Source organism: Ambystoma mexicanum, chromosome 2p (genome assembly GCF_040938575.1).
Source record: "Ambystoma mexicanum isolate Mex_15411 chromosome 2p, UKY_AmexF1_1, whole genome shotgun sequence".
NCBI classification, from domain to species: Eukaryota; Metazoa; Chordata; class Amphibia; order Caudata; family Ambystomatidae; genus Ambystoma; species Ambystoma mexicanum.
Window position 1 is genome coordinate 777,535,002 of NC_090923.1, and position 13,033 is coordinate 777,548,034.

The window sequence follows — 13,033 nt, forward strand, 5'->3', positions numbered from 1 at the left end:
CTCTGGTGGGGTGAGTGGATGTGGTCCTTGATATTGCTTCAGATAGGTATGCTGGAGCGGTTTTGTTGATACACCTGTGAGTTAGGGTAAGGATTTTCAGAGTAATACGGTCTTTGCCTTGGAGCCACCGTGCTTCATGTCTGGCGTGGGATATATGGTCTCTTCTAGGGATGCTCATGGCGGCTCTGAGGGCATTGTTTTGTGTGGTTTGCAGTCTGTGAATGTTTTTGGCGGAGGTGCCAGCTAGAAGGGTGTTGCAATAATCAAGTTTGGCTCCTATAGTTGCTCTAGCTATGGCCAAGCGGTTGTTGGTGGATAAGTAGGGTTTAATGGCATTGATGAGTTTGGTGCTGAATGCTGATGCAGAGGCTATGGCGTTGACTTGTTTGTTCATCGATAGATTTGCATCAATGTGAACACCTAGAGTCTTGACAGAGGATGATACAGAGATGGTTGAGTTGTCTATGTTGAAGTTGTTGTATTGGGGGCTTAGTTTCGATAATGTGTTTGTCTGGCCCAGGATGAGAATTTCAGTCTTCTCCCCGTTAAGACAGAGGCCATTGATTGCCATCCAAGCTTGGATAGTGGCATAGATGTTGTGAAGGGCCGTGGCGTCTTAGTGATATAGTCCAGATAGGGGTAAAAGTACCTGAGTGTCATCTGCATAGTTTGTATATGCAACACCCATGGAGTCAAGTAGGTCGAAGAGGGGTTTTGTGAAGAGGTTATAGAAGGTGGGGGCTGTACAAGATCCTTGGGGGACACCGCAATTTATAGTGGTAGGATCTGCGTTAGCTGTGTTGGAGTAGACCTTCATGGCTCTTCCTTCAAGGAAGGAAGTGATCCAGGAGGCTCCTTGATTAGAGAAATGGGCTGCATGGGTGAGGTGGGTGGTGATCTACCAGGTCAAAAGCAGCTGATAGATCGAGGAGGAGGAGTAAGGCAGGTTTGCCTTTGTCCATGATCTGTGAGATTTTATTTTTTAGGTCTAATAAGATGGATTCTGTTCCATGCCCGACACGGAAGCCAGATTGTCTTTTGCCTAGTATGGAGTTAGCTTCTATGTATGATTGGATCTGGATGTGAGCAGCTTTGTCCAGGATTTTTAGGAGGAATGGGACGGTCGTTATCGGTCTGTAGTTGTTGGGTTGCGCTGGGTCAAGTGTGGCCTTTTTTAGAAGTGGCCGCACCCAGCCTTCCTTGAGATTGTTTGGGACAGTTCCTGTTTGGAAAGATGCCCTAATGAAGGCAGTAATCAGGAGTGCTAGGTCATTGGCGCATTCCTTGATGATTTTGGGAGGGCAAATGTCTGCTTTGCAGAGGGATGGTTTGAGGTTTTTGATGAGATTAAGGACCTTAGGTTCAGTGACGTTTCTGAAGGAGAATTGAGCGTGATTGAGATTACTACACTTGTCTTGTGTAGGGCGGTTGGTTTTTTGGTTTGGGAGGGCTTTGCAGTGGTTTTGGATTTTGTTCTGGAGGGCTTTTATTTTGTTGAGCATGGTGGACTGAATGCTGGCACACCAGGCTTTGTCTTTAGTTATCTCGTCAGCGGTAGCCAGAAGAGTGACTATTTCATTAAAGATTGCGAATAGATCTTTATCTTGGGAGTTGGCCTTTGAGATCCTATCATTGAAGGAGTTGGATTTTGCTGCTAAAATGGCTTTTTTTATATTTGAGTGCTATTTGTTTGAAGAGGCTCTTATTTAGATCACTCGGATCCGTTTGCCAGTTTTTAAGCGATTGGCGCTTTTGAGCTCAGAGGTTTTGGAGTTCTTCCGAGAACCGAGAGTTGCAATGAAATGATTTTTTTTCCTTCTTGCTTTCAAGTTGGGCTATAGAGTTTATGGCATTGGTGAGAGTATCATTGAAGATAGCTGAGAGTATACTTGGGTCCTGAGAGAAAGGTGGTGCTAGGCAGGGGCTTTTAAGGTGGGGACGCAAGTTATCTGCGTTGAGGTTTTTAGAACTTCTTATTGTGGCAGGTGGTGCGTGGGTGAGAGTCTTAGGTTTAGGGTTGGTGGGGATGAGGAATTTGATGCATGTGTGGTCCGTCCAAGGAAGGGTGGTGTTTGAGGTAATGTTGGAGGCACAGTTGTGATCCATGACCCAGTCACGGGTTCGGCCTTTGGAGTGAGTAGGGGTGAGGATTCTTTGGGAGAAACCTAAGTCTGCGAGTTCTTTAGCTAGGCTTGCGGCGGATTTATCCTTAGGATCATTGTAACCTAAATTTAAGTCTCCTAATAGAAGGATTTTGGAGGACTTTTTAATGTTGTTGCAGAGCCAATGGGAGAGGTACTCTTGAAAGTCAGCTGGGAGTCCGGGAGGTCTGTATAGGATGTGGATGTTGATTAGATTATTGGGGGAGAGCGTAAGCTTGGCTGATAGGATATCAGCATTACCACCCCATGTACTATGGTCTGCTAATCTGATGGATAGTGAGTCTTTGTGGATAAGGGCGACTCCCCCTACACTCGTATCACATCTATCTTACCTAAGGATGGTGTAGCCTGTGGGTAGGGCTAGTGCGATGGCTGGGCAGGAGGCATCATTGAGCCAGGATTCGGTGATGCAAAGTAAGTCAAGATTAAGTGTGGATAGTAGATCATTTATCTCGAGGGCATGTGCAGGTAGGGAGCGTACGTTCAGTAGAACACATTTAAGAGGTGGGTGTTGTGTGCCCTTGATGTTTTTGTTTGTACTAGTATGGGGTGAAGTGTGCTTGTTGTGGTGTGTGGTAGTGAGGAGCTTAATGTGAAGTAGTGTAGAGGCATGTTGGGGTGGTGGGGGGAGAGGGGCAGTGCCTATGCTCATCTTAGCATGGGGTAGTGGTGCAGTGCGGGTGCCTAATCTGGTGTTTCTACTTGTGATGGGTGTGGGTGAGCAGAGTAAATACCTAGGAAGTGATTGATTTCTGAGATTGTGGAGTCTGGTGGCTAGGCTAGGTGGCCGAGACTGTGTGATGTTGTAGTCTGGTGTTGCGGCATGTGAATTTAGTGCCGGGCGCTGGGTGAGGTGTGCTGGGAATATGTGGGGAGGCGTAGAGGCCATTATAGTGAGGGCTATAAAGATGGCTGTTAGGCTGGTTGAGCAGAGTGTGGCAGGGAGAGTGCGGGAGAGTGAAACTATGCTATCTTTGGGAGGTGCATTCTTGGGTATAATGATCGTGGAGAGTGGCTGTGTGTGTGTGTGTGCAGCTGGTGTGTGCTGCTGGTATGTGACAGAAATGACAGGGGGATCGTGCGACTAGTGCTAGGTAGTTCAGAGGCAGGGCATAATAGGTGGCAGTTCAACAAAATACAATGCCTAAATTCGATTTTCTAAGTGGGGCAGGCAGAGGCTAAATGGTGGCAGGGCATAATAGGTAGCAGTTGGTTGCACAAGAGGATACAGTACAAGCGGATAAGCAATACTGGTAAATGCGCTAAATAGTATAGTGAGATATGATGTAACAACAATAGACCAGGTGATAGCAAGCAATTGTCCAAAGTCAGTGAAAAGCAGAGGCACCCATGAGGTGTACTGCATGAAGGGATTAGGTGGAATGGTTAGGTTCTGGGTAGGTGTGGGCAAGCTGCAGGGTCAGGGCAGGCTTAGCAGAAAATGGGCAGAGTCCTTAGCCCAGGCCTCAGGTGCCTCCGGACAGGCTCCAGACAGGAAAAGTTCCTTGTGATGAGGATCCTTTGGATGAGCGGGCCGGCGTTTGCCTGCAGGCACCTGATTGGCCTTCTGTAGTTGCAGTTGGCCAATGGGGCTCTCCTGGATGTCATGTGGTCGCCTTCTTGGCAAGGAGGAGGTTGGCGGCCATGTTGAAGCAGGAAGACCTCATGTGTTCCAATGGAGGCACAGAAAAAACGCTCGAAATGCACTTTTCAGGTTGTTTTTTCAATAAAAATATAATTTACACTGCTCATGTGTAATTATGGGGCTAGGAGGAGCACTTTTCAGTGGGTGGGATTTTGGAGCCCAGGGGGCTAAAAATAGGCTGGGAGTCTACCTTAGGGTGGATGCACTGTGGTGGAGGGCTAGCCCATTGCCCCTGCAGTGTTGAGGGCTCCTGCACCACGGTGGTCCTCTGAAATAATGCTGGTACAGGCTCCAGACAGGAAAAGTGTGATGTCATCTTTCATGTCCTGGGTGTTAGTCTTAGCAGTGAATGGTGGTGGTGGTGTGAGTTATGGTTATAGCTACCATAACTAGGGAAATTCTGGGGTTCTTTGGTTTTAATTATAACCATAACATCCCTGTAACAAAGTTTTTTCTTTGAATTTAAAGGTTTTTATTATTGCAACTAAGCCACAATGTTATTTCAGTGAATTTCATAGGTTTTTATTAGTGCAATTTACCATAATGTCTCTTTAACAAAGTTTCTTCAGTGAATTTCATGGGTTTTCCCCAGTGCACACTAATTTCCTACATCTTACTAAAAATATACTTACCCCAATATAGCAAAACTTTTGTCCACTTTACTAAGTTGCACCTAAAACTCTGTCATTTCCCTCCTTCTGGAATCATTTTTAGCACTTCTATACACTTTGTGCAACCTTTTCCACTGTTTTTGTGTTCCTCGACATTTACGAATGTCTGATGTCATCACAGACTTTTCGGACAGTGTCATGTGACCACACACTCGCACGCGTCAGGATGACGTGTTTGGGAACGAGTCCACACTTCGCAAAAGGGTTCTTGCTTCGTGAACAGTTCAGAACTGCATTTTCAGCTGATCTAGGAACTTTGAAGCTGAAAATGTTCCCGTGCACAGCTCCTACACCTATTCTTACTCATTATCCATAAAAAATCTAGCACATAGAAACATACTTGGAAGAATATTAGCAAATGTGCTATTTATATTAAAAATGGCAACAGCTATTGCCATCCCTCCTCCCCAAGAGCCACTGCCACCAGCAGCTGGAGGACTAACACAACAAAAGAAGTGCAGTACCTCAAAAGACTATGAAAAGAACCAAGAAGGTGAAGTATAGGAAGTGCCTACCTCTAGCACCCAGAGAGCATCATGGGTGTGGCAGTTCCTTACCACTGTTGGGAATGTACTTAAGGCTAAAGCTACCAAAGTGAAATGCACCAACATTGTACTCAGTCGTGGACCACCTGGACAGTACTCCTACGGGACCACCTCCATGCGCCGCCCCCCAAATCCAACCACTGCAATGCTCTCAGAAAGGTAGTTGCTTTCTTAGCAAGCAGTAGGCTGTCTTCCTCCACCTTATCTTCCTCAACCAATACTGTAACCACAAAGCCTGCTTCTGTGGGACACAAAATCCCACTAGCTACCTTGCAAGCAGTAAAAGAGGCTGTTTATCTATATCTTTCCAAAACAACAGTACTCTGTATATACTGCAACACACCACAGGGGTGAGCAATTTTAAAGTGCTTTCGAAGCTGAACTCAAGGAGCACGAGAAACACTGTCCTGTATATAAGTTATTAATAATGCATCTTTTCATATATATGAAAGAACTATAAACCTCCTTCAAAAAAGATATTTTTTGCAACACATACTTACGTCTGTCAGTATCAAAAGCGCATGCTGGGGATATAAATCATCGTTCAACTGCCCACAGCCCAACCAAACCACTGCTCTTATTCACTGCACCTACCCTGCATCCTATCTCAGTGGGCACTATACCCTAATAATGTAACCAATGGCCAGTTCTCATGGTTTGCAGCCATGGTCAGTCTCCAAATCCATGGGGCATGGGCTTCGGCCATGCCACATTTCCCAATGAGCAAATCAGATTACATATTTACATTTGCCGAGGACCAGACCCACTACCCAAACACCAAATGCATATCTCTAGTTTTTCTACTTACATTCTTACACTTTGGAAAAATAAAATATAAGGCATATTTTCAAAAACATGTTTTCAGGTCCTTGCTAATGCACATTGTGCAAGTTTGTTGTAATCTAGTCCACCACTTCAGGCTGTAACCGCAAATAGAATATTTGTTCCTATTCAAACCTACCGCTTCGGCCATGCTGCATGCCCCAATAAGCAAATTACATTACACATTTCTCCTTGCTGACAGCCATGCCCATTGCCCAGACACCAATGTTATGTCACTGTGTTGTTTACTTACATTTTCACACTTTCAAAAAAATAAAACACAGGACACATTTGCAAAACCATGCTTTCAAGTTCTTGCTGATCCCATCCAGCACTTCAACCTGTAACCACAAGCAGATTTATTGTTCCCATTAAAACCTATCCCAATTTAAAAAACCTTAGCACATAGCCGGTCCATGGTGGCCACGCCCACTTTAACCACATTGATGGTCCCTCATTGTCATGGCCAGTAGCCAGATGGGCCATAACTCGGACAATCTGGCTGCTGCCCATGGCCACAGCCTATATGTCAGTCACCGAAGGTATATCACTATTTTTAGTGCCTACATTATGACACTTTTCAAAAAAATAAAACACGGGCACATTTGCAAAACCATGCTTTCAGGCCCTTGTCAAAATGTATGTACATAAAATAGTCATTTAACTTAGCCCCCTCTTGACATAATCCATTCAAACTATGCACAAACATTCAAGGTTGGGTCTATAATCTTTCTAAAAATGTTTGTCCACATTCGTCAAATGCCAACAAAGGTATAAGCCATCTAAATATATTGAGACCCCCTCTAATTTTGCCCCCTCTGACAGAATCCCACTGAACTTTGCAAAAACATTAATCTCTAGGTCTAAGATTTTTGTGCAAACATTTGTGCAGATTTGTCTAATGGCACCACATTATAAGCCTTTAAAATATTTTGGGTCTCCCCCTCTAATTTTGTTCCTTCTTGGCGAAACAGCACAACTCTTTGAAAAATCATTCAGAGACAGGTCTAGAATGAAATTCCCAAATTTCATGCAGTTTCATTGAGTGTCCCCAAAGTTATAAGGCATCCAAACACTGCTTTTCATCACCCCTGTATTGCAGAAATAGGCATAGATATTCCTCAACATCTCAGATGATCACGATCATCAGAGGACTGCCGCGGACATCCGGACTGTTGGCGGATGTTGGAGTTGAAAAAACACCTGTTTTTTGGGCTTTATAAGGCCATATTGCATCCCATCCTCATCACCCCTCAACTCCCCAGAGATTGTTTCATTAGTTTGACAAGTGACATGTGAAATTTTGTCTTTTTTAATGTGTTTTCACTGTGATGTTCACAGACAACGGGTGCTGTCTGCAAATCTAACACAGTGGGCATTTCCAAAAATCTGATACACCTCACTCCTTTCACCATCCAATCAGCAAGTATGTCAGCTGACCAAACAGGGAAGTGAGTCCACAGACCAAACCCAGATATCACACATTTTTGTACCTACCTTTTGCCCATTTTAAAAAATATAAATGAAAAATCACAAGCAAGTTTCAACAGTTACATGGCATATGTACATCCCTACCGTCCTAATGGTTAATATCATTAGTCCTCTACAGAAAACTATACATTAGTTGAACCTATTTGCCCAAATCTACCCAATGACCAAACAAATACACACAACAGCTAAAATCTTTATCAGCATTGGCAGAATGCTTTGGTCACAGTTTTTGCAGTGATACCCCTTTCCCATTTGTTGACCCACACCGAGTATCTCATGGTGAGCTCGCGCATTAGAATTGACCAATCAGATGGTGAGGTGTAGACAGAGTAACAATGGATGTGGATACATCATTGTGTTCCCATGCAACCAGAAAACTTGGCACCCCCTGATGGCTCTGACCCTTGTGGCTGTACAATTGACAGCTCATATTGCAACTCCCATTTGGAAACATGACGCGGTTCTAGTACATATCCTTTCAATTCTCCTAGTAGAACTAGTAGTTGAGTGACTATTTTTCATTGGGGCAGTATTATCACAAATTGATCAAATCCCTCTGACCACATCCCATTTCTGGATCAAGTTTGACACTAACCCTTTTAATTCTTTAAGTGGATTAGATGGCAAAATCTGGTAGCAGCCAGCAGCATTCAAATGTTGTAAGCCCATGGTAATATAATCTTCTTTGTTCATAACAACAACATGTCCCCCTTTGTCTGCCTACTTTATAATGAGAGCTTTGTTCGCTGTTAGTTTTTGAATAGCAAGCTGTTCTGATTTACTCAAATTCAAATAATATTTACACTTGCGTGTTTGACCACTGAGCATTACTACTATACACGGCACATAGCAACTGGCAATGCCCCAGGCATCCACAAGCTGCCCACTGTGGTCATTTGGCTAAAGTGTTTGCCCTGGCCAAAGTTGTCAATTGGAATTTCCACAAGAAAGGCCAATGTGCACATCTGGTTGCCTAGGACATGACTGCAGGCAATGCCTTCTCAACGTACCCACTGGACAAGGCAGAATGCCATGTCCAAAAGCCACATTGGGTGAGTTGGGGTGATGGGGCCAATGTAGCAATTAGGCATGCCACAGGCTCCTCCCAGAGCCACAACATGCACCCTGAGCATGCACTTTGGCCATGCCCCATGCACAAACCTAGATACATGCCACCTAGTGTATCCATTGAGAATTGCCAAATGACAAACCATGGGCACCTCCTAGATACCAGATGTGCCTATTTGGCAAGACCTGCAGCCATGCCCAGTGACACCTAACCTGGGTCATGGTCGATCCAACATGCCTACTGCTCACTTTTTCCTGGGTATGGCCTATCTCTAAGCCACATACTTAGGCCATTGGGCATGCCCCCACAGTACCCAGTGGCTGTGTCTGCCCGTGGCATGGCTAAAGGGCTTTTGCCAGGCACCTCAAGCATCTTAGTGTACTCAGTGTACAAGGCCTACAGGTCGAGATGCCACTTATACTTGGGCATGTTCAGAAACTAGACGGCAAAACCTTTAAACGCGTCTCTTTGGAGCTCTTCTCAACATATGTGAAGCTGGATTGGGGGAGTTGCTGAAGAGTGCAATATGGCTGCGAAGATTGTATGAAATAGCATTTATTTTTTGACAGAGCCGGTACAGCGGCTCCACTCTCCACATGTGTTGTAGAGCATTTTGGATCTGCCTGTCTCATTGCCTTCTCCATCCTTGCCTATGGTTGGAGCGAGCCCCATGGGCATGCAATATTATGCCTATGTAAAAATGTTTGTGGGTCAGGATCCACAGGATCCAGCAAAAAAAAACAGGAGCCTCACTGGGGGGCATTTGGAAAATTGTCATAGGCCCCAAAGACATCAGAATATCTACTTTTCAAGCCGCATATGTGGTTGCTACTAAAATGTAGTGTCTGTAACCCATCATGTCACTAGCAGCTATTATTGACCAATGTGTGCCAATATAAAAAATAATGCTGGGTATATTTTCACCAAAAAAAAAGCAGCTTTCGGGACAAGATGCCAGCCTCTAACAATGGTTTGGTGCAAATTCATTCACCATGTTTTTCTCTCGCTGACAACAGAGGGCCTAGTTCACAGATGTGTTTTATAATGGCAAAAGCCCATTGGAAAACGCTCTGTGAATTAGGCCCAAAGTTTGCCCTATGCGTAACTGCATGGGAAGCCATCACCGACTTTGTCATATATATTGTTTTTGTGGGGCGGTGGAAAGCCTGATCCATCTGGTGCAATGTTTTGTGTAAATATAAGGAAATCCCTGCTAGTGGGGATTCTTAGAAGCAGTGGCTTGAGGCATCATTAAGCAGCAATGATGTTTCTGTTATCCTCGCCAAATGTGCTGGTTTATTTTGCCTTGGCAACTTTTTTAAAGAAAGCATGGGCAAGGAGAGTTGTGTTTACGGATGGGGGGGTGGGGATTGAGCTATCTTAATAATTGTATTGTTTTATAAGTATCTTATGTTTGTGTGCTGATACTGTTTATGATGTAGTTGTTGGTTTTATAATATGATTCTGATGCATTTGAATGATCTATGTTTTATGGACATACTAATCCGAAATAAACATGAAATTAAATAATAGCATACATGTACATATATGCATCGTAATTGGAAGTACATTTCAAATGCTATTATCTTGCTAATGCCTTATAACTTAAAAAGTGCACAGTGCTGGAACAACGATTTCAGCTCATAAGATTTTGTATGGAACCAAACGTACTATTTTGGAGAGTTCTTAAAAGTCCATGATCACGCAATCAATCCACACTCACAATTAACTAAAGTCATCAGGCTATGGGCAGGGTGTTCCCTCAATGAGTAAAATGCCTCCAAGTGTATGAAAGTTGACATTTGTTCCCATCGTAGATCAAAATGCCAGTTTCAATGTGGTTTCTTTCAGTAAACATTTCTAGTCTGAACTGAAATTATGGGACATGTGAGAGTTTCTGTTCTTCCCTCAAAGTGTTCTCATGTTTCTAAAAGCTCCTTTGAGGACAAAAGCACTCTTAGGAACAACTATCCAACAAATGTTCTTTAACGATTGGAGAGGATTACCATCATTACAAAAACAGAATAACAGAGAAAGAGAAAACAAGCAGCAACATTATGGTACTTTCTTTGTTATTATCAATTGCCGGTTATTGCTTTGCATTGGAGTAGCAGGTGGGAGTTTGTAGTTGTCTAATACACCCTTTATGAATTAGTTCTGGGGCCGCTTAATAAATGAAGGTAATGAAGTCATGGACAGTAGTAGTGTAATGGTAGTGGATAATTATTTGCCCTTCTTCCTTTATGCACAATCTATTGCCATTAGAAGATACAAGCAAGCCTACAAATCGAACAATGTTCCCGATCATGCTTTATCAACTTTTCCCCTTGTTTTCCAGGGAAGCGGATCTGCCTTGGAGAAGGCCTGGCACTGATGGAGCTGTTCCTCTTCTTCACCAGCATCCTGCAGAACTTTAAGCTGAAAGCCCTGGACAACCCCAAAGACATCGACATCACACCCGAAAGCAGTGGCTTGGGTAACATTCCACGCCCATACAAAATCTGCTTCCTTCCACGCTAAGTGCTGCACGTGTGTACAACTAAAGCCCATTCTATATGATGCCAATCCTGACATCCTCTATTGCCAATGAGTCAGTGGCCACCACGTCTTCACTAGAACAAGGAAAGAAGAAAACAGTGGGCGATCAAATTATGCAGGCACTTAAATAATGCCTACTGGCTAGCCATTGCTACTCTCACAAGGTTGTGATCATTTGTTATTCCAGATTCCTTCAGTGTGATTTTGATTCTACTTTTTACCTTGTTGCAGAGTCTTTTTGGCAGTGTTTATTCTGCTTCCCTATGGCACATGCATCAACTGTTCCCACATGATGTTAAGCATCATCTGCTGTTACTCCCTTATTTCAGAAATGCAGCCACTGTACAAGAAGAATCATCTTTAACAATGGACAAAAAGTGAACAAAGGCAGACATTTCTCACATGAATTTCCTGTTTTGTGAACACAATTACCCTGAAAATATGTTTTCTGATTCTTTTTCTTTTGCTACATGTGAGGTCAAAGCTTTGGATAAAATGGCAATTCTTATCACTTTACGACATAAAAGGAGTGCACTGTATTCTTTTTTTTTGTTGCTTTGGAAGGTGCTGGGTCTTTCAAAATGGGCCAAGTCGTTGGTGTATCGTTTAAATCTTAATAGAAAAGACATATGATTTTACAAAATGAAAAGCTCATTGTGTTTCAGGTTTTCAGTCAAAATCCAGTAATATATTCAGCCATTTTCTCAGTGGACTTTTGCGTGAAGCTTAATCTGTCTGGATTGGTTTGCCCATATTGTCTTGACTTTTGAAACAATGCAATATTGGATTCAGAAATTTGCGTCGGGCAACAACTTGAAGATATGGTTAATCTGTACTGTAAATGCATCCATATCAATGATTTGTGATTATGATTGCCAGCTTTTGCTCTCATTTAATTTTGCTGAGGAGGTATTCCACACACTCACGACCATTGAGTATATAGGAAAAGAATAGAGTTGTCCCCAGTCAAATAGGATACCTTGTCATGCCCTCTCTTCCTGAGAACTTTGACCCAGCCTTTGGGCCAGTTAGCTCAGTGATTGTGAGAAATACCATGCAACCCCTCCTAACAGCCCTTGTCTTCAACCTTTTGGGATCAGCTGCTATACACAACATCTCCTCGAATTGGAGCAGAGGTAACACGTTGGAGGGTGTTAAACATAACGTTGCTCTAAACTAGACAATTGGCACAACAGTAATCAATGACTTTATGAAGCACAGCTACTCAAACGATCATCATGCACTGCTATCTCAATATAATATGCCAACATTTTAGGTGATAGAAAACTCTGTGTGTCTGTGCTGGTTTAATATAGTTCACAAATGATGAGCAACAATAAGTCACCAACGGAACTGTCAGATCTGGAACTTGGCAATTAACCTGGCATTTTGAACATTCAAAGAACACATCATATTCAAAACATTTGCCATGTCTCACAAATGTATCTCTAATACCGCACCCACATACTTGTCCAGGAAAATCACTAAAGCCCAGTTAACCAGACCCACCTGTGATGCCTACTCTCACTCACTTGTCATCCCCAGATACAAGCAGCAGAAAGCAGGGGGAAGCAGCTTCCATAGCTTGTGAGCATTGCTCCCAAGCTATGGAACACACTCCCACTAGCCCTACGATCTGATACCTCCTATTGGTTTTTTCACAAATGCCTTAAAACCTGTCTGTTCTCACAAGACCTCCAAACTTAACCTAACCCAAGCTAGATATGGTGTGCTAGACAAATGTATGCACAACATACTTCACCATTTCCAGCAACTACTATTGTAACTAACGCTTTCAGTGTAATTATTATTAACTAATGACATGATATGATATGATATGGCATTTATAATGCGCCTATACTCAAGTGTTTTGAGGCGTGACGAGGCAAGGGAGGGGGAACAGAGGGAAGACAGACAATGATATTACTAGGCCAGGTGTTATTCAGATCGTGCAAGTGCATGGGAAGGGGGAAAGGAAAAAGTGCGAGGGGGAAGGAAGAGTGGAAAGTGCAGTACATGGGAGAGGGGAAAGTGCAGTACATGGGATAGTAGAATAAATAAGATAAATAAACGGCAGCATGGTGGCAAGT

The 13,033-nt window shown here is 43.3% G+C and overlaps 1 protein-coding gene across 1 annotated transcript in view; it reads left to right on the forward strand.

The window, feature by feature from the left end:
- The window catches only part of LOC138566784 (cytochrome P450 2F3-like), a 463,175-nt gene extending 451,532 nt beyond the window's left edge, over positions 1-11,643 (forward strand). The window contains exon 9 of the mRNA XM_069644434.1: positions 10,744-11,643. Within this exon, the coding sequence (XP_069500535.1) occupies positions 10,744-10,925 (182 nt within the window). The 3' untranslated portion in view covers positions 10,926-11,643. The remainder of the gene's footprint in view (positions 1-10,743) is intronic.
- Positions 11,644-13,033: the final 1,390 nt, after the last annotated feature.